The following is a 23,179-nucleotide window of genomic DNA, read 5'->3' as shown; positions in this document are numbered from 1 at the left end:
ATAAATGGCAAATTTTGTAATATTTGGCTGTAGCAGGAGGCAGTTTGTTCGCCAAAGGCCTGGAGAGTGGTGTAATAAGGCAAGCAACAGTGAAGCATGGTGGAGGTTGCTGGCAATTTGGGAGATTCGGTCAGGATCAATGGGGTCCTCAATGCTGAGAAATACAGTCAGATACTTATCTATCATGCCATACCATTAGGGAGGCATGTGATTGGCCCAAAATTTGTTCAGCAGCAGGATAACAACCCCAAACATACAGCCATTGTCATAATGAACTATCTTCAGTGTAAAAAAGAAGTCCTGGAAGTGATGCTTTGACCCCCACAGAGCCCTGATCGCAACATCATGGAGTCTAGCCGGGATTACATGAAGAGACAGAAGGATTTGAGGCAGCAGAAATCCACAGAATATATGTGGTTAGTTTTCCAAGATGTCTGAAATAACCTACCTGCTGAGTTCCTTTAAAAACTGTTTGGAAGTGTACCTAGAAGTGAGGAATTGATGATGCTTGGAGGCAAAGGGTGGTCACCACAAATATATTGATTTGATTTGGATTTCTCTTCTGTTCATTTACTTTTCCTTTTGTTAATTGATAAAAGTAAACTAGTAACACTTCTATTTCTGAAAGCATTCTTAATTTACAGAATTTTTTCACAACTGTCTACAACTTTTGCACAGTAGTGTACATTGTTCAAAAAAAGTCTCCATTTTCATAGGCTTATCCTCACCTACCTGTTACAGCAGTTCAGCAAGGTGTAGAAATGTGACTGAGGTCCAAAAGGCACCAAATTTAAGCTGTGCCATACACCAGTAGATTTTCAAACAAACCTTTGAATGAAAATTCTCAGTACATTCTCGATTTAACAAATGTCATTTGAAAGTACCACATACAATGTTGAAATCCATCTGCTTGAAAAAAATGTTCCATACTGCGCTTTCAAATTTTCTCACTGGTGAAAAATTAATGTCGATTTGACCCCACTAACAATTGGAAAATCAGATAAATATTCTTAAAACAAAAAATTTGGAATGCAGTTCTACTAGTTTTCTTAGTAATCAAAAAGAACTCAAAACTGATCCGACACACCACTCTTTCTCTGCAGTGCAAGTTTGCGTGAGTATACTTGTGAATAGGGGAATAGCTGTAACTGAAGTTAGCAAAATGGTTAGCACTTCCTCCTGCCAGCAGTAGGGTCGTTGGTTTGAATCCCAACCACGACAGTACCTGCCTGGAGTTTGCATGTTCTCCTTGTGCCTGCATGGGTAAAGCTCTGCCTAAATTGACGGTGCTATTTAAGGACCTGTAATAAAATAAATAAAACAGTTACAAATCATAACTGGTGGTGGTACAAGACTATAAAGCAATAATAAAGTTGTAATACCTCATTTGGGCTGTAAACAACCAACAATTTGGGGGGGGCATGAAGCCCGAAATTGAGTTCAAATTAAACCTGTAAAGATAGAATTTCAAGAACTACCACTATGGACTGGTTTTTAAAGGTGCAGATTGAGGAGATGTGTCACTCAATAAGTTGCATTTTAGGATGATGTTCCTGGAGACTGCAAAAGAGCTACATTATGAAAAGCTGAAACAGTCGTTAGGATGTTTCAGCTTTCGTAATGTGAATTAGATATAATAATCCTAGGGATATCCCATCGCAGAATTAGGAAGTTAGGAGACAGAACAAATTGGAAGGGAATATGACCTCTATGGTGAACAACCAAGGGACATAAAAGGACTTCAAATAAGAGAGAACAGTGAAGAAATGAGAAGAGAGAAAATAAAGAAAAAGGTGGAGAGATAAAGATAAAAGAGAGGATGGAGGGGGGGGGGAGGACTGAGGGAGTAACTGGGAGCTCCCTGGGGTAAGACCCAGATATCAAGGGCCCATTTAGGGAATCCAGAAAGTTATAGAAAGAAATGGCCAGCAGGCAGCAATTTTTTAAGTAAGCAGTGTATTGGATTTGTATTACTATCACAACGCTGATGTTATAAAATAAATGTGTATGCTGTGACTATAGATTTCCTTTGGGTTCCTCAAAGTGAATAGTTGGTTTTCTCCAGGAATGACACCTGTCTGCTTTGCAGCAGTAAAAACATAGGTAAGCAAGCATAAGCCTTTTTTTTTTTTTGGCTTAGAAGTGCTTCTACCAGATTTCTCCAGAGGAGTCTATTTAAAGTAATATAGACTACTGACCATAATGTAGTATTTTCCTGATTTAAGTATTTTAGAAAAAATACTGCATTATGGCCAGGAGATGGCGCTGATGATCATAGGAAGTAATCCTATAAGACAAAATACAGTAATTTTTTGTTGCAGTGGTGTGAATGTTTGATTTGGTCTGCTGATTACAGAGCTGAGCTTAAATTCCACACAGCCGTCTGCTCTTCCTTGAAAAAAAAAAAAGAAATCCGAGGGCCATATCCATAAACTGCATCACTTTGTGAGTAATTGAAAAGTCTTTAACTATTTCCTGAAGAACCTCTTTAAACTATATCTCGTTCACAAAAAAGGAGTACAAATTACCTTGAATTTCATTGTGGCATAATTTCTTACCACTTCTGATGTTTTATAAAGTCGTGTGAAAATATTAATTAATGTTCAGTCCTTGTCCTCTAAGCCGAGAGGTTTAGATGTCCTAGAAAATAAAAAAGGATCACAACAAGTTGTATGGTGTAACAGTGCTTACATTTTTTTTTTTTATCACTGACTGTTTTCCTTTTCTATCTTCCATCACTGATGTCCTTGGTTAGTCATTGTCAAACACTATGTTGTAATGTCTGCTTGTGCCAATATTATCTGTACAAACAAGAAAAGTCTGAAAATAGAATTGAAATGTAGGTTATATAGTCACATCGATTGTCTAGTATTTGCCTTCTAAATGGACAGTGCTCACAAGTTTTACAGTCCAGCAAAGAAAGCATGGACAATTTAAAAAAGATTGAGGTCAGTTTAACCCAGCTGTCTGCTGACCAATGCATGATGTGTTAGTACATAGGCAGTACAGAGATTGGGGGCAATGACCTTGAGTGTGAACCACGACACAAAATGCAAATAGGACCGTTCGGACACAGACATGTGCCTCATTACAGGGACTCATCATAGTTACATAGGTTGAAAAAAGATACTAGTCCATCTAGTTCAAGCAATAAAAAAAAAACCAGAGAAAGGCAAAAAAAATTAATAAAGCATGAACCAATTTACTCCAGGAGGCAATCGTATATCTACCACTGGTGTTTATTATCTGTAAATGTTAGTATCCAGTTACATTTTGTGCATTTAGGAATGCATCAAGCTTTTTTCTTAAAACGAGCTGGCCAGAACTAGTTCCTGAGGGAGTCTATTCCACATTTTCACAGCTCTTACTGTGAAGAAGCCTTTAAATATGTGGAGGCCTGATGAAGCGGCATGCATTTTCCGAATGCGTGCCACACCTGTGACGATTGCGACTGCAGATCCCTGCCCTTCTCACCAAACTCGTGACCGAAGGACTAGCTAGTTTAAAACCACGATGTCACGTGCGTAACAATGCCATGTCCAGCTGCACCTTGCACAACAATTTTCCAGCTCACGGGACCACAAATCGATGTACCGGCAGCCTGAGTGCGATTGTTACTGGGTCAGGTTAATTACACAATTAACTCTTCACACTGCCACCACCTCCTTTTTGTACAGAGAAAGAGGAAACTCCGCAATATCAGCAATAACACTAGGATGATTGGATAAGCGTCTGTATACCACTGTCACTGCAGACAGGTTATACAGAGAGTTAAACACACATAGTAGCGCTCTTCAGCGGCAGGAATTCATAAGTTGCATTAAAGAGCTTTAGAAACAGTTCAACACTTTCAGAAAGAAAGATTTATTACTAAAAGGTCGAAAGGGTGCAAAAAAAATATTTACAGAAAAAAGATGTAACCAAAATATATATATAAATATACAGAGAGCAATAACCCAGCAAAAAGATAACAGAAGTTTAGGTAGATAAGTACTTGCCAAAAAGCCTTGGGTTAAGCAGCTTCCAGTCTCATGAGCCAAAAAGGATTTCTTGTCTCTACTGCTAGTTTCGATGTTAAAAGCAGGAGACTCTTCTTTCTCTCTCACACACCCAACTCTAACCATAACAGCCCTTTTTCTAGAATCCTGCAGGGTGTCTCTTTTTAGTAGTAACCAATGGTCTCCTTTTGGCGAGGGAGGTGTAGGTGGAGCCTGAAGTTATGACTAGAAGCTCTCGTAGCTGCTATTATGATCCATAACTTGCCCTAGGTACATGTAACCTTCCACCCGCGGGTAGATTAATATGCAGACGCATCTGTGGAATGGTTAGATATGAAATATACACTTGAATGGTTCAAGAGATATACTTTTCTGCTTTTCTATGTATGGAGTGTGACATATCAAACGGTTTGTCTTATCGTGACCAATCTGAAGATATGTCTGTTTTTTTTTTATGTAAGTCTCTCATATTCCAAGATATGAGACAGGGGGAAAATGGATTTTGAACGTGGTATCTAGTTTATTACTCCTCTGGAATGTCTTTGAACTCAGGGAAAGGCTTGGGTTATACTTTTACGATATGCCAGATTGCACAGTTTCTTAGACAGCCAGGCACCCAGCTCCCTTGGGGGTTTTATAGCTCGGAGCTTTCTGCTGTGCTTTGGCTACCTGTGACCTCTGCCAACACACACAGACCATATGTCACTGTGGATAAACAGAGACGGAGGGGGGATGATGGAACAACATAGAGAATTCTTAACAAAATGGAGGGCCGCATCCGGCTCTGTGTGCACAATTGCTACAACACCTATTGCTGCTGTACTTGGAGCTGACATTACTCCCTCCTGCCCTGAGGATCCACACCAACCAAGAAGTACTGGGAACCACCAGCACAGCCAAGGACAGTGCTTTGGAGACTTGCCACCGGTTTGACAAGGGCTCATTTGACTACTACTATTGTGAGTTGCCAATTTTGTGGAAATAAATTATTTGATATTGCTGCACTTAGGTGGCGCTGCTTCTCTCTCTTTTATGGTTCACACAGAGTCTCTTCTAGCTCTTTTTGATTCAGCTGCCACTGTGTCAAGCATTGTTGGAATATCCCTTAACCACCTTTTGGACTTTAAGAACTTTACTTGAGTGGTTAATATGCTAGCCTTAACAATATACATCTGTTTTTTTTCTCAGTGTGCCAAATATTTATCTTGTTATTCCTCCCACTGATACCAATGATGGGGCACTATTCCTTCCATTGTAACCAACCATGGAGCATTATTTCAGCCACAAATGGTAATTATAGGGCACTATTCCTCCCCCTACTGATCACAGGCGTTATGTAACTTTTTAATCGCACTAACCACTTAGCTTGGGGGAGGCATTGTTTTCTCCCACTGGCACTGAGGCATTTTCTACTCCCACTGGCCACAGACTGCCCCTTCTGAAGTCTGAAGGACAGTAAATTGACCCTTTTATATAAAAAGTTTGGAGAACCCCTGCTCTATAACTTAGGCTTGTATCTGTGCTGTAAATCAGAAGTAGAGTACAGTTAACCCAAAAAAGACTGATTTGCATGGCTCCACACACTATCCTATCATGTGGAAAAGCCTTTCTTATTTTTTAGATTTGTGATGACATGCAAATACCTTCTGCTTTGAAAAGGCTCTTCTGTACGTCTTAGTGCAGGGGTGTCAAACTGGCAGCCCTCCAGCTGTTGTGAAACTACAAGTCCCGTCATGTCTCTGCCTTTGGAAGTCATGCTTGTAACTGTCAGCCTTGCTATGCCTCATGGGACTTGTAGTTTGGCAACACCTGGAGGGCCGCCAGTTTGACACCCCTTTCTTAGTGGATTAGTAGAGATCTTTGGTTCCCAGTGGAACCCAGAAGCCCAGTGGAACTATTTTGCTGTCCATTAAGGCTTTGTTCACATGTGAAAATAAAATCTTTTGTTTGTGACGTGCCTTGCCCTTCCATGTGCACCTTACTGTTAAGGCCGGTTATAGGCTGGGACGGTTGCCATTTTTTTGTAACGTTGGCTAATTTGGATGCAGGGACGCACTTGATGCCTTTGCTGTCATTTTGCTATAGGTACCTATAAGGAAGAACAAGCTCCTCCAGGCTGACCTGCCCTTAGCCTATCCATTGATGTATGTGCTCCTGCTATGGAGGCTCTGTAAATTTTAGAGTTAGGTCCACAGTATACAGAGGACCCTTGACACAGGACTGTGGCTTACGCATGTATTTGCAAATGTGTGCAAACAAAACCCTCTCTTTTTAATGCAGACTGTTAGACAGGGCCAAATTGGTTGTTTTGCAGGCTGGCTGGTAAGTGTTGCTGGGAAATCCTTTGTTTGTGAAGCTTTAGTCATGGCTGAGCCACTTTCCTGGCTTGTTTTCTGCCTGGAGCACTTGGCCCTCTGCAGCATAGTTGCCTGTCAATAATGAAGTGAATAAAAGAAAGGTCAAAATATAAATGTCTATGAAGGTCTGCACTGAAAAGAACCTGTTTGCCCCGCATTGGCAACACACATACTCAATTTAAGGCTGGCTTTCCCTCACTGCTATAAATAGTTGTAATTTCCTTGCCCATAATTTATGTGAATGCATCTTTAATAAGTATTAACATGCTAACATTTAAGTTGCACCAACCTATACCCCTTTTTTCCCCTCTTTAACTTTTCACCGATTGAAGCAAAACCCCAAAAATGGACAGAAACGAATAAAATAATTATTTGCACAACCAACAAATATGGTATGGTATGATGTCCATATTTATCTATATATAACTTCAGCTGGCTGGATTGTGTGGAGCAAGATTCTTTCAGTTAGATATATAGATTTTGTGCGTGCATAACATTCATTTTGTGCATAGCTGAGTTTGTACAGATTTCTCAGTGTTAGTATGAAGATTTCAGCACTCAGCCTGGAATATCAGTATAAACAGCAATAGCAGTACTTAAACATAGCCCTGAATAATTAGCTATGGAAGTGACTGTGTTTTTCCTGACAAATAAATCCCTCAATATGGTGTTTATCTTGGCAAATAGGAATTTCCTCTTTTAACGTGAGCTTTTTGTCACCAATTATTTTTGTAGTATTAAAAGGATTTCTAAATAACAGCTAGATTCTTTGTTGCCATGTGATGCTTCTACTGTCCTTGCTTCTTCAAAGAAAACCAGTAACCAATGGGCATTTGTCATGATCTAAATTTGCACTTTTGAATTCTTATTTTACTTCACTTTTCTTTCTCAGGCACTACTTAGTTTTTGAATTTTTACTTGTGTTCTCTCCCTGTCAGGGCAGTGTCACGCTGTAAGACCATCTCTTGCATGAGCTCTGTGCAAATACATGAGCACTGAGAAATTGTTGTATAGTAAAGGTGTTGTCAAGATTACTTGAAAGAAAACGAAAGACTTTGTTAATTTGTAACTTTCCTTCTTCCAGCAGCCTAGACAGTCCTAAATCAAAAAAACTTATATTTTCATAAAATTCTTCAGTGTCAATAGTAATCCTTCCACCATCCACCAGTGCAAAACCAACATGAACCGCACTCACCAGATATTTGGTGAGTATAACGCCTTTCAGGATTAATTAGGGCTCCTGGACCCCCTTTATAACCTCCAAATATTGCCACCTCTAAGATATAGAAATTCCTCCGATTACTCCCCTCGCCGACTCCATTAATTAAGTAATCCGAGGAATTTCTATATCTTAGAGGCGGCAATATTTGGAGGTTATAAAGGGGGTCCAGGAGCCCTAATTATCCACACTTTTTGAAAATTTCTACAAGTCCTTATTGCTTGATGTCTACCTTTTAGCATAGAGATACATCAACCATTCACTCCCTCCTACTGCTACTTCTGAAGGAATTTACAGGTTATCATCAACACTACAGTTACACTAAAGTAGAATAATCCATTGGTGTGTTTTGTGATTTATCAGGGGAACCTGGAACACTTAGAACAGGCAAAGTAGATCCAAAGAGAACTTGAAAACCCAATACATGTGTTCTTGGTGAAAATCAAACCAGGACTCCAGTGCTTAAGGCAAGAGAGCCAACAACTTGACAGCTACAATACTGCTATGAAGTGAAATTAGAAGTTCCCCACACATGCTTTTGACACTCTGAATGCTACAGAAATAACACTCTTCATGACTTAACACTGGGCAGAAATTAAAAGTTAATCCATGCATGCTTTTCACACTCTTCTGAGGGTAACTGAGCCCTTCTTGGGTGATTGAAAAATTTCCTGTATTGGTGAGTGGGTGGAAGAATAGTGCTTATTAAAATACTTTATTATATAAAGTAGCAGTATATTGGTATTTTTCCATCTGCAAATTTTATAAAAGTGTTCATGTTAAGATATATCAAGTAAATTGATTCAGCATGATTGCCAAGACAAAAAGTCTCAAGTATGTTCTTGGCTAAAAAAATTATTAAAATGTGTTTTTTAATATTATATCGGGAATTGTTAAATTTTGTGTATGAATAATTATGTATTATATACAGTCTTTATTTATCAGACATAAGAAACAATGCAGAGGAAAAAGATTTGAAACCATTCAGATCAGTTTACAAGCATCAGTAACACTATCATCAGTCCCACCCCTCATGCCAGAGTACTAGGTGTAATCCTAGACTCCAATCTGTCCTTCCAGCCCAGGTCCAATCGCTGACAAACTCGTGTAGACTTCACCTCCGCAACATCTCCAAGATACGACCGTTCCTAATCTCGGAAACCACAAAGCAACTCATTCACTCCCTTGTTATATCACGCCTCGACTACTGTAACTCCCTCCTATTGGCCTACCTCATTGCAGGCTATCCCCACTTCAATCTATCGTGAATGCTGCTGCCAGACTCATCCATCTTACTAACCATTCTGTATCTGCCACCCCTCTCTGCCAATCCCTCCACTGGCTTCCAATTGCCCAACGGATAAAATTCAGAACACTTACACTGACATATAAAGCCGTTCATAACACTGCCCCAAATTACATCACCGATCCTGTCCCTAAATATCACCCAAACCGTACTCTCTGCTTCTCATAAGACCTCCTACTCTCTAGCTCCCTTGTCTCCTCCTCCCATGGTCTTCTCCAGGGCTTCCTCCATCCTCTGGAACTCCCTACCCCAATCTATCAGACTATCGCCTACTCTGCTCACTTTTAGGCACACTCTGAAAACTTATCTCTTCAGGGAAGCCTACCCCGCCCTCAGCTAATACTGGAATCCTCTACTCTTCCAACCACTGCATCCCCCACAGTTATTACCTTTTGTACCACTATCCCCTCCCTCCTAGATTGTAAGCTTTAAGGAGCAGGGCCCTCCTATCCCTCTTGTATTGAACTGTATTGTTACTGTATTGTCTCCCTCCATAATGTAAAGCACTGAGCAAACTGTCGGCACTATATAAATCCTGTATAATAATAATCAAATAATCACGTACATACGATAACTTGTATATTGTCCATGATAAACTATATTTCAGAATAAGGAGACATATTAAAGGAATAGAACCGGTGTGGCATAGATAACCAATGATAATTGTCAGTATTCGAAAACTAGAGTCTGCTTTTGATTTCTTTTGAGGTCCGTCTTTGTCCTCATGCTTTGTTTTCCAGGGGCCAGGTTGACAGGGAAAAATAATTTACAATTACCAATTTCTGTTCTGCAGGAGGAGCTTTAGGATTTTTTTTGTGTGTACCAGACAAATCTTAACTGTTTTGCTGAATAAAAACCATGTTTACAGAGCTTGAAGGTGAATTCCTGGTGTGATATATTTTTAAACAGTTACATTGGCCCAGCTTTGAGTCGAAACCACTACTAAAGTGATCTCCATTTGCTTGTGAGTTCTGTGCTGAGTGGCCCGCCTGATGCATTGTGAACACAGGAGGTTGCCTGCTGAGCATGGGCACTATACAGAGAGTGCTTTGCATTTTCTGAATGAATGCAAAGTGTTTTCTGGTTGGGGGAGGTGGAGAGCATGACATCACTACCCTGCCTCACCACTGTATTCATTCAGACAAGGCTTTGTATTCATTCAGAAAAAGCAAAGCATTCTCTAAATAGCACCCATCTGAGTGGCCAACCTCCTGTGCTCAGAATGCATCAAGCTGGCTATTCAGCATGGGACCCAGAAGCAAGCGGAGGTCACTGGAGAAGAGGTGTCTACTTAAGTGATTTCCAGCCTCCAGGGGCTTAGGTCAGGCATAGTAATAGTTACATTGGTCCAAGGTTGATCAATGTATATAAGTATAAAATATACCATGCCTGGAATTCTTCTTTAATAGCTCAAGCTCTGATTACACGTACAGCTAAATGGGCCAGAGAAGTGAGTCTTCCTCCTCCATTCCCACTTTCCTTTGTATGGCTCTGCACAGAGTTTCACGTAAAGAGAGATGGTTTGAAAGCAGACCTCTTCTCCTAAGTTATTTTTTAGAAAATCCATAATGTTTGGTGAATCCTGGGCCATGGCTACACCCTGTATTTAATGTTTATTTATAAAATAAAAATGTTTGACAAATAGTACAAACAAAAAATATTGGAAACTAAAATAAATAAATAAAATGCATTTTTTATTGAGAACATGGAATAAGCTGAAATTCCTGTTAGTTTGATTCTTAGATGTACTGGTCCCATCACATTACTTGTTGCTAGTTTTATTTTTCATACTTCATTGATTTTTTTCTCTATTTTTTCCATACGGTGATGGAAAATGATACAGAGCAGCAGGTTTTTCTGAAACGAACGAAAATGTAATTATGTGTTTACTCTCTGCGAGACGGACCTTATGTAACCAGATGCTCAGGCGTGCAATAAAAGCTCTGCGTTTCATATGCTTTCTGAGCACCCCCGTCACTCTGAAGCTTCTGGCAGGAGCCTGTGTTGGCCATGGGCCCATTTTCCAGGCTTCCCATTGAGCGAGCGCCAGATTCCTTTGGGAAATCTTCATTTCCCGAAGGTCAGAATAGAAAGGAGGACATTCTTCTGCCCGCCGTTACTGTTAGTATAGAAATCTAAACATCTGCAACAATATGTGTTGTTTATATTTGCAGAAGGGGGAAAAATGTATATACACGTCCCCAGGCTTAATATATTACAGAACGGAGGTAATCAGCGCCTGCGGAAAGCATCTGGATGAAGCCGGTTGTGTCCATGATTTTAGTTTTTCTTTTTTTCTCTCCTCAATTAACGACAGCCTTGCCATGTCTGAATCATTTACAATCTATTGTTTCCACTCCATAAACAGACAGCCATTTCATGTTTGTGTTCCTCAAAGCATGGGCATTCCAATTAGCCGTTACAATTTTTTTAAAAAAAGAATGGCAGTTCAATTAAGGAACCACTGAACAAAAACGTAGTGTTTATGGAAACAAAAACTTTTCTGTAGTTTTGGCTAGAGTGGAAATGGATTAGAACACCTGTCTTGTTTTAACTTCTATCTGGGGCTCTTTTAGAGGGATTTCCCCTTAGTTCCTGCCCTGATGATAACGGTTTCACCAGACAGGAAGTTCAGGAACTGCTGCAACAGGGTCAGCAACAGAAATACAAACCTTGAGAAGTGGAAGAAAGGTGTTGAGTGCTGTATCTCTTAAAGCAATAGGTCTTTTTAATCTTAAGTAGTGTAGAGGGAATGATTATCTCTTGGCAGCTTCTACAGTAGTGATGCCCAAAGGCGAACTTAAATAGGGACTGGGTGCGCAAGGAGGAAAGCAGCAAAAGCAGCATGTACACAAAGTCCAGACTTAATTTTATTCTGACTGTTGTATCATAAACAGATAAACCATTTTGGGGTTCAAAGATCCTCCTTCATCAGGGCTTGATAAAGTTGGGCAAAGTGTTTTGGACTGATAAAACCAAAGGGATCCTGAATGGAAGTTAGTGTTGTGACAATCGTGCGTCAGACCCTTGACCTTCTCACCAAACTCGTGACCGAAGGACTAGCCAATCTGACACCGCGATGTCACGTGCGTAACAATGCCACGCCCAGCTGCACCCTGCACAACGATTTTCCAGCTAATGGGACCACAATCTATGTACCGGCAGCCTGAATGCGATTGTTACTGGGTCAGGTTAATTACTCAGCAATACACTAGGATGATTGGTTAATTGTCAGTATACCGCCATCTCTACAGACAGGTCATACAGAGGGTTAAACACTCATAGTAGCGCTCTTCAGCGGCAGGGATTCGTAAGTCACATTAAAGAGCTATAGAAACAGTTCAACACTTTCAGAAAGTAAGATATATTACTAAAAGGTCAAAAGGGTGCAGTAGAAATATTTACAGAAAAAAGATGTGACCAATATATATATATAAATATACGGAGTACAACAACACAGAAAACAGATAACAGAAAGAAGTTTAGGTAAATAAGTACTTGCCGAAAGATGCCTGGGGTTAAGCAGTTTCAAGTCTGATGAGCTCAAAAAGGATTTCTGGTCTTGCACTCAGTTTCGTTGTTAGAGCGAGATTCCCCTTTCTCTCTGTCTGCTAGATGTTAAAACGCAGAAGGTCCTCACTTCTCTGTCTACACACAAAACATAACAGCCTCTTTTCTACCCCAAATCAACGGGGTGTCTCTTACAACAGAAACCAATTGCCTTATTTGGTAAAAGGATTGTATAAAGGCAGGGAACTAGCAAGGTACACTGAACGCATTCCTAAGGAAGGGGGAAATCGGAGGAGGGAGACTGATTTGGAATTTAAGAGAAATACCAAAATGCAGAAGTTTGGAGCAAAATGGAAACCGCGCCTCTCCCTGTGTGCATGATTGTTACAAGTGTTATCACTCCAGATACCTAAACATAACTTCTAAAAGGGAGTTTCCTTTTAACCCAGCAGAATAGCAGTTTTTTTTTTTTTTTTATGCTCCTGGTCCTGCAGGACCTGGAGTTCTGCACATCTCCCAAGAGTGAGAGGCTGCTGGATTGAGCCCACCAACTGGCCAGAAGGGCAAGGCCAGGCCCAGCACATCATCGGTAGGTGGCTTCCTGCAACCAGAAGAGGACCTAGATGGCAATGTGGGTGAATCACAGGGTGGTTGAAGACGACCCTAGAGTTCAGGTAAGAAGACAAATAACAAAACCATGGCAAGGGAAACTGAGTGCCACTGGACCCTTAGCTGACATCTGAAGCAATCATACTAGTTACCTCTCAGGATCCCTCTAATTTTTTAAGTCTAGTATGCAGTACACGCTTTGTTGTAAGGGTACCGATCCCTGATGGGCTGCACAATGGTTACGTGCTTAGCACTTCCGCCTGGCAGCACTAAGGTTGTCGGTTCAAATCCCAACCATGGCACTACCAGCCTGGAGTTTGAATGTTCTCCTTGTGCCTGCATGGGTTTCCTCCAAGTGCTCTGGATTCCTCTCACACTCCATAGACATGCTGGTGGGTTAATTGTCTCCTGTCTAAGTTGGCCCTAGTATGTGTATGTATAAATGTGAGTTCGGAACCTTAGATTGTAAGTTCCTTGAGGGCAGGGACTGATGTGGATGTACAGTATATGTAAAGTGTTGTGTAAATTGACAGCGCTATATAAGTACCTGTGATAAATAAATGTGTATAAATGTGACTCTTCATTCATGTCACTGTACAGCACTTTGCGCTGCTGTCTGGTGACATGCGTTGCCTTTCTGTGTGTGCTGCATTTTATCACACCTCACTGCGTTGCACCTATGGGCTGCAATTGGTTTCTGTGTGCCCCAGCAACGACTGGAATTCTTCCAGTGTAGAAAGACGCCAATCTATACGTGAACACACACTAAATATTTTACTTAAATAAATAATTGACCATTGTAAGCACCCCTGTCAGTGTTAAATGGTTTGTTTAAACACTCCAACTGCCAGTTTTACTGGCAGACCTAAAGTATAATTCCAGCTGAAACCTAACTACTTATAAATGCTCCTGTGCTGATTAACCCATGTAAAAAAAGTGTATATTTATCAAATTTCAGCCCGCTCCAGTCCGGTTATGCGAGCCAGCTTCCCTGTGTCAGTCAGCAGCAGCTGTAGGGGAGAGGAGGGGGCCTGGACATGAGAGCCTAGGGGGGATGTCACTGCTCCAGGAAATCCCATCTCTTGTCAAAATGCTCTCTCCCCTGCAGCTGCTGCTGGCTGACACAGGATCACGTGACTGAACAAGAGTCGGCTGAAAATTGGTAAGTATACACTTTTTAGGTTAGTCAGCATAGGTGTTAGGAGGGGATAGGGGACATTTTTAAAAGCAGTTAGGTTTAGGCTGAAATTCAACTTTAGTGGTAGGATCACCTGGTGAAAACGGATGCAGCCTCGTCTAAGAATTGGTGAGCTTCAGCATATTACATTTTTGTTTTTGGGTTTATTACCACTTATTGAAGTTATAATTAAAGTGTACCTGTCACCACAAGCAGATCATTTTAATGACTCACCAGTATCTTAAATACATGGATTGATTGGCTGCATCCTATGAAATACTTATCCCTTAACCTCCCTAGCGGTCTGATTATGTCAGTATTTCTGTGCTCAAAGCGGTACTTTTAAACATCTAGTAAACATCCCCGGTATGTTAAAAGTTGAAACACGAAATCATAAATTATAATTTAAGAAATAATCATAAAAAATAATAATATAATAATAAATTTAATTCAATAATATAATCAAACCAAAAACACTGAAATTTGAAATATAGCGCCAAGTTCGCACATCACTGAGCAAAGTCGCAAAATCTTTTTCAGTGTCTGATGACGAATTCCCCCACGAATCATTATCACTCAATTCTGCAAGTGGTTCTGATTTACTATCGCTGTTCTCTAGCTGGTCTAAAACCGCTTTTGACCTAAAGGAACACTTTTTGGACGCCATGGATGTTTCTCAGTTTCCAGGCAGTAAGAACAGTAAAAATGCAGGCAGGGCGCAGGACAAAGCACACGGGACAAAATGTATGTGAAATGGTTTGATACAGTAATGTTTTACTATGTGATTTTAGTGAATGTCAATTTTTCACATTTTTACATTTCCCGCCGTTCCGTCCCCCGTACGTCCCGACGTCGCAGGGAACGGAACCCAGAAGATGGATGACGGCATCGGCCGGAGAATATTACAGGGGACACTGCAGGGGGAAATCGCGGGAGCGCAGGACAAGGTAAGTGAAGAAGAGATCCCGGAGCAGCGCCGCATGGTAAGCCCGAGTGTAGCTCAGGGTTACCGCTTGTGGTGATGAAACTTTACCCCGAGCTACACTCGGGCATACCTCCAGGGAGGTTAAATAAAATTGTGGACTGTGTTTGAGGTTAGGACAAGGTTTCTGAACCAGGGTTCCTCCAGAGGTTGCTAGGAGTTCCTTGTGCAATGGCCAAGATCCGCCTCTCAGATAAGTTCCCATTGACACTATTGATATTTTTAGCTATCTATAAGGAGGTAATTATTCTCAATGACCACAAGTGTAAGTAATATTCATCCCACTGACCATCACACTAATATATCATGAGTTGTAGATAAAGTCATTTTTAGCTGGATTTCCCCGAGACCAAAAAGTGGATTTCAAGGGTTCCTCTGTGTTGAGAAAGGCTGGGGTAGGATTTACGTATCTTTAGTTATTTAGAAAAGTGTGATTCACGCACGTCTCTGGCAGCCATTTTGTCAAACATAAAGAAAAACTGTCAGTGCAAGGCATATTTGTGAGCTGTGGTTTCCCTTTGTCACCGGCGGTTCTAGTACAGTTTGTGCTTTCTGCAGGCCTTGGTTCGGGTATTTCCACAGCTGTTGTGTGTCTGGGTTACCATGCGGATCAGGAGTATTGTGGTGATGAGTCACGGTTGTGCCGCAGCGCTGTCTCTTTCCTGTGGATGCTTAAACCATTAGCAATCAAAGAAATCAGCGAGAGTCCGCACTGAAGGAATGTGCATGGGCTTCCAGCTGATCATTTATAAATAATACAAAGCTGGAATTGGCAGGCCTAGATAGAATAGGTGAGTCACTCTCTAGGCTGTATTAAGAAGTGAGTCCTCATGGTGTAAACTTCACTATCTGACCTCTGACGAGTCTGACGTGCCGTAAGCTGCTTTATTTCTCCAGATTTAAATACACTTTTGCAGAATGCACAATCATATTGTGTAACGTTGAAGCCAAACCCATTGTGTAATTCATATGATGCTTAGACCTGAACTACAGCCAAACAGATGAAATTAATTTAAGGGAGTTATTTTACTTTCCCAAGGACTTTTTTACATCCAGTTCTGAGAATTACACAACGCCGCCATATAGCACAGGACAGAAGACCTGATTTTTCTCTACTGTAGTTCAGTAATACATACAGGTCTTTTCCCTCCCCCAGCCTGTGACTGGACATTGAAAAGAGAAGCAGCAGACTGAGTTCATTTCTCTGTCACCCTGCTACCTCCTTTTAAGGGGATGCCGCTTATTAACATATAAGCACTGCAGCACAATTGTTTTGCTGCTTGTTATTCTTCTCCCTCTGCCAGTCTTAACTCTGTACAGGAACTGCAAGGGACTTGAAACCAAGTCAAATGCAGGCACTTGCACTGCCTGCATGTAAAAAAAATTCACATTTAACCATTAGCCGCCTGGCCTATAGCCGTTTGGCAGCCGAAAAAATGCTCTAGCTTTCCGGGGTGTACGCCGTTTGGCGTCCTCCCGCACATACGCAGTTCGCGCGGTTGCATAGCCGCGCAGCAGCGCGATCTGTCACCGGCCGTGTACCTCGGACACGGTCGATGACAGATCTGAGTACCGGCGCCCCGTTGCCAGTACCATGTGACCTGCTGTGACCAATCACAGCAGGTCACATGACAGTTGTAGACAATGGATGGCTTCATTCATGCCATCCATTGTATACTAGTGCCTAGCTGTGAATGGTCACAGCAGGTCACATGCACATGTCATGTGATTAGCTGTGGCCAAATCACAGCTAAGCACAAAAAAACAAACAAAAAAAAAACCTGAATGAATCGATGTCATTCAGGTAAAGTAATTCTTTGCTATAAGCAAATTGTGTTACAAAAAAAAAAAATACTGATCACTTCCCCAAAGTAGTACAATGTTACTATGGTAACATCGTACTACTTTGGTCATAGTAAAAAATGAAAAAAAAATCTTTAAAAAAAATGTAATAAAAAATTAAAAATAATAAAAAAAATATATATATGTATATATATATATATTTTTTCATACTGTCACCACTCAGTGTCCCTGTTCACTGCCATGCCAGTTATATGATGACGCTGTACTGCACTGGTGACAGTATGTAAAAAAAAAAACTAGTGAAAATAATTTTTTTAATTTTTTAATTTTCTGAAAAATTATGACAAAAAAAATACAACTTCAAAAAACTCGCCATTCCTCTTATGAAGTACGTCAGACTGTCTACTCTGCAAAAAGGGGTAATTTGGGGGATATCTGTACTGTTCTGACATTCTTGGACCTCAAGAAATTAGATTGGCTGTCAGTACTTCAGGATTGATCAATATTCAGATCTATACCATAGTTTGTGAACTCTATAACTTTCCTACAAACTAAATAATACATCCTAATTTGGGTTATTTTCACCAAAGACATGTAGCAGAATACATCTCGGCCTAAAGTTATGAAGAACAATTATTTATTTGTAAACTTTTATAACAGAAATAAAGAAAAACGTGTTTTTTTTTAAATTTTTGGTCTTTTTTTGTTAATTTAGCAAAAAATAAAAACCCCAGCGGTGATTAAATACCACCAAAAGAAAGCTCTAGTTGTGTGAAGAAAATGCTAAAATTTTAGTTGGGGTACAATGTTGTATGACCGCGCAATTGTCATTCAAAGTGTGAGAGTGCTGAAACGTGAAAACTGCCCTTGGCAGGAAGGTGTAAAATTGCCCGGTATTGAAATGATTAATCAGTAAGCAAGGAATTTTTCTTCCAAACAAGCATCATAGTTTTCCTTCTAGCATGGCCCATGATGGAAAGCTGATGTTGACCTAAAATAGAGTAACTAGAACCTTCAACTCCCCCCCCATGAAGAGGCCCCCCTTACCCCCGCTTGGGGTCTTTCCCACTTATCCCGAGGCCCTTTATTCCCATTGTTGGACTCTTTAATACGATCCCACAGCTGGACCCTTTGATGTGTTCTGCAGCAGGCCCCCATCCTGCCATCTTGGAGCCCACCCTCGGTGGTAGAACGCCAGGGCCCAGTTGCTAGTGTGACCTTTGCAACCCTGCTAGTTCTTCCACTAGTAGCAGTTGGACTGTGAATGGTGTCAGTCATTAGATCACTAGACGGTGTCAGTATGGCAGCGGACGGTGTCAGTAGAGCAGTGGACATTGTCAGTAGGGCAGTAGGTTTTTATATTTGTTATTTTATTTTTTACTTTATTTTTTACAATTTTTTTTATTTTATTTTTTACAGTTTTTTAGGAGCCCTGTTGGGAGGCTTTGGTGAAAAATCAGGGCTCCGATGGTTCACCTTTCAGACAGAGAAAGAAGATTGAGGATGCAGCCCTCAATCCCCATCTCTGCAGCCTCTCCTGCACAGAATGAATGCCCAGAAATAGCTCTGTACAGAAGTTCATTTACAAACTGAAGCATAGTAAACACAGTTTACTATGCCTCAGTTATGAATTGACACAGGACCATTCAGTACAGATCACTCACTGTGTCCATTCAGAAAAGGAAGGAGCTGGTAAATGACATATTTACTGACCCCTTGCCCAGCTCTCCATCCTAAAACATCCCCCACAGCTGGCAGGGGAGGGGGGAAGGGGGGCATACAGGGGTCCAGGGGCAAAGTAGAACAAGTAACCTGGATAGGAGGGGCGGCATATAGAGGATTCAGTGCCCTCCATTTCAGCCACTGAATGCCTGTGGGAGGGAGAGAAGGAGAAGCTGGTTTTCAGCGGCTGCAGGAGGAAAATGGAGGGCATTGATTCCTTTATATGCCGCCCCTACCATCCCTCCTTTCAAGGTCCTGAAGCAAATATGACAGGGGAGTCGCATGGGACCCCTGAAGCATGGAGCCAGGTCGCAACTGCAACCCTTGCAGTTACACCTCTGTGTGCCTATGTCTGACAGTTGTGCAGAGATAGAAAACAGCCATCCCAAGCTGCAGGGCCATATGGCACGCGGCTACAAAACCTTAAGAAAGTCAGTGTTCATCTTAGTATAAAAAAGAGCAAGGTGATCATATTTATTTGATAACTAGCTGATCTAATATTCAGATTTTGATTCTACATTCAATGTAAAATCATCATTTTGCTTGTGCATTTGTTCTTTATTAATATGTAAGCAGTAGTACTTGTTAAAGGAGATTTATGGCCTTGCCTTTCTATCCAAAGAAAAATACAAAGTTTTGACTTTCAAGCTGAACTCCAGGCAGATAGTGTATAAAGGACACACATTAATGCATTCATTAATACAATATCACATTTATTTTGTTTTATGACTTGTAAACAGATTTAAAGACAATTTAAAGTATCTCAATTTTCTTCCTCATTTGCCTTTTTTTTTTGTCCTAGATGTGCCAATTCACCGGTTTACCGTTCTCGGGAGATGGCAGCACGCGCCCTTGTTCCTTTTCTAATGACAGACGATATTCCTTGTACTACGGTGGAATTATTAAGGAGCCTTCCAGATGCTGACATCCATCTTGTACAGCAGAACCACATCCATGGAGTTCTGTTGCAAGTAAGTGTTGGCTTTTCCCTTTATGGTTTTCCAGCATCTGATGGTGAGCTGTTGTCTGCTCACCTTCTTCTCTTAAAATGGTATTAAACCAAAAGCCAAAAACGTAATGTATTGCAGATTACCAGTCATTAGATGTAGTGGCTGCATTAGTTTTCTTTTTTTAGGCTTTTTCCCTCTGTTGTCACCTGGTGATCTGGCCAGTAACACATCTCCTGTATTATACAGACAGCTCGCTGGATGAAGGGGCACAGGGGGCACCTTTGGAAAGCAGCATTGTTAATCTGGTGGAATTGGAGTGTTGGATGTACTAGCAGATTTAAATACAGTAACAAATTGAAGCTAAACTCCAGCTAACACTTTAGAAGCAGTTACAGCAAACAGTTTTTTTTTTTTTTGGGGGGGGAAATCAAAGCTAATCATTGTAAGCACCCCTCTCAGTAGTATATGTTTTGTCTCAACCCTGTAACTGCAACATCTGCAGAACAACTTGTGAGAAACAACAGACTTGCTGGTCAGATCACTAGGTAAAAATATAGGAAAGAAAGCCTAAAGAAAGAGAAAGTTAATGCAGCTATCACAAATAAGAATTGGTAAGATGTCATATATTAAATGTTTGCTTTTGGGCTTAATACCGCTTTAAACCATTTTCCAATCCAGATACTGCAGCCTTAACATATTGTGCTCCGGTCGACAGATATGCGTTTGATGCTTTCTCTAGTGCTTTTTGTTTTGCTTTTTCTACATATGTTTTTGATGCGTTTTTCTTGGTTTTTTTTTTTGGTTGCTTGATAGAATAAAAATGCAAAATGTAAAAAAAGTGGCAAAAGCACACTACCGTGCATTTCAGCAGCTTCTGCATTAAACTCTATTATAGCAAAAACACTGCTTTTTGCTTTTTAAAAAGTCCCTGACCCTTTCCAAAAATGCAGCAGCTCAAAAAAGCATAGATGTGAACATGTTCCATAGGAAACCATGTTAAATGGACTTAGTGCGTTTCTGCAAAAAGCACTAAAAGAACGCATTGGTGTGAATGGAGCCTAACTCTTCTTAACTCGAGTGTACAGCTTGATTACAGCTGTGATTGGAAAGTGAAGGAGCTGCAGCCCACCAATTAGCTCAGCACTGTACTCTCTCCTCCAATCAGCAAGCTCCATTTGTTACATTTAGTGATAAGCTCAGGTGTATTCAGACTAGGATCCGATCCCACATGCACGAGGTTGTCCAGAAGCTGTGACCTGTATAGGCTCATCATAAAGGGATGTATACATACAGGTCTGGAGCAGGGAATGCCCTGGCCGCAGATGATTTGGCCTGTTTAACCTCTTGGCGCCGACCGAACGCAAATGTGCGGCCTCCCGGCGTCTGGGCCTAGATGCCGAGCGGCTGCACATTTGCGTTCTATTAAAAAACCACATTTGTGCTGAGAGCGTGCGCCCTGCGCACTCCCAGCACACATGATCGGTACTCACGGAAAGGTCCCGATCTCCTCTTTCGATCGGGACGTTTCCCGATCATGTGACCACTGTGACAGCGAATCACAGCGGTCACATGACCCCCCTAAAACACCACCCCGCCTCCCGGCTTCTGGAACCCTTAGAGGACCGGGAGGTGCTGGCGCCAAGGGGTTAAGTAACCGCTTCCTGGCAGGCTTGCACATGCGGGTTTGGATCTTAGTCCGAATGCACTCACTGCTGGTTACAGTCACAGTGTTATGTAATGTAGTAAAGCCTTATCAGCTTACAGTACTGCTCCGCCTTTCCCAGTGTGTTTGCTGATGGGTTTTTGTGTCTCATCCACAACTGCATTTTTTAATTAATGTTTTCATCTGCTTAAGAACATAAGCAGAATGCAAATATAAAGTACAAAATATTGCAGACGTTGAGCATTATTTTTCGCAGTCAGCGAAATTGGATTTTGTCTAAAAATTAGAAGACGTGCTTTGTGGGCCTGTCTATTCCTCTTTATTGGGAGCCACTATAGCTCTGGCATGGAGCTCCATCATGGGGCTCCGGCATTTCACTTCATGCGGAAGGCATAGGTGTCCAGGCGTTGAGCAATATTTTCCGCAGTCAGCTGACTTCCTGTCCAGGAAAAATGTTAACTATCATGCTTGTGCCAATTTCTGCCTAAGGCCCCATGCACACTGGGCATTTAATTGCCATGCATGAGGCTCTGGTGCTTAGCTTCGGACGGAGGGCACAGGTGTACTGTCCAGCCCCACTGCCAGCAGCCTGTCAAGCTCTATGAGAGTCTGACTGCTGCTGTGGCTGGACCGCCATTGGGCCATTGGCATTTCCAGCCGCAACAGCTGTCAGACTTGCCAGAACAGGGTTAGGCAGGATACCTGTGCACTCCCTTCGCAGGAAATCAGCTGTCTGCGAAAAAGTTTGCTCAACGCCTGGACAGGACACCTATGCCTTCCGCCTGCAGGTAAGTGCCACAGCCCCATGCTGGAGCTTCATGCCAGAGCTATAGTGGCACCCAATAAAGAGAAATAGACCATTTCACAAAGCAGGTCTGCTAATTTTTAGTCAAAATCCATTCATTCCTTTAGTATAGTCTGTGAGAGCAGATCTCTAGAAAACACACAGATGCATGGGGAAAACATATAAACAAGTCACATACAGGTTGTGTTTGGGTAGATGAGGGTGGACGATAATGGAGGGAGCAACAGCACAGAATACGCCTTCTGGAGTGGCCCAGTCAGAGTCCTGACCTCAACCCGATTGAAATGCTGTGGCATGACCTTTAGAGAGCGATTCACACCAGACATCCCAAGAATATTGCTACACTGAAACAGTTTTGTGAAGAGGAGTGGTCCAAAATTACTCCAGATCGTTGTGCAGGTCTGATCTGCAACTACAGGAAACGTTTGGTTGAGGGTATTGCTGCCAAAGGAGGGTCAACCAGTTATTAAATCCAAAGGTTCACATACTTTTTCCTCCCAGCACTGTGAATGTTTACATGTTATGTGCAATTAAACCATGGCAACATCTAATGTTTGTGTAGTATTATGTTCAGCAGACTGTGTTCTTCTATTGTTGTGACTTAGATGACGTTCAGAGCACATTTTATGCCCAATTCATGCAAAACTCCACGTAATCCCAAGGGGTTCACATACTTTTTCTTGCAACTGTATGTAATGTGTCAGTGTGTCAATGTGGAGCTTACATTGTTGAAACTCAACAAACCCTGTAGTTGGACTGTGGCCACCTAAGATTTTGCATATGTTATCCATATCTCTTCCCAGTGCAAATACTCCCCTTCTGTCAGGTGTTCTCATGTCTATATAATGGTGTACTGGTAACTTTAGAAAAAAATGAAGTGGATACTTATCTCAGTGACTGTACTGCAATACAAAGGAACTTTTGAAATGATCATTTCATGGCGTTCTTCAAAGCTTCCATGACAGGAGACATCTTTCAGCAGCATTCTAGTAGAAAAGAAATCCATCTCTTTCTGCCAGAGCCATTAGCATGACATGGGGAATGTCAGCAAAGGACAGTGAGGACAGATAACCTTACC

General features: G+C 41.4%; 1 protein-coding gene across 1 annotated transcript in view; it reads left to right on the top strand.

The window, feature by feature from the left end:
- The window catches only part of THADA (THADA armadillo repeat containing), an 870,089-nt gene that overhangs the window by 502,878 nt on the left and 344,032 nt on the right, over positions 1-23,179 (top strand). The window contains exon 29 of the mRNA XM_089677843.1: positions 19,486-19,654. Within this exon, the coding sequence (XP_089533969.1) occupies positions 19,486-19,654 (169 nt within the window). The remainder of the gene's footprint in view (positions 1-19,485; positions 19,655-23,179) is intronic.

The sequence above is a fragment of the Staurois parvus genome, unplaced genomic scaffold (genome assembly GCF_062004578.1).
Source record: "Staurois parvus isolate SC_StPar_1 unplaced genomic scaffold, SC_StPar_1.0 ptg000192l, whole genome shotgun sequence".
NCBI classification, from domain to species: Eukaryota; Metazoa; Chordata; class Amphibia; order Anura; family Ranidae; genus Staurois; species Staurois parvus.
This window is presented reverse-complemented; position numbering and strand designations above follow the sequence as displayed.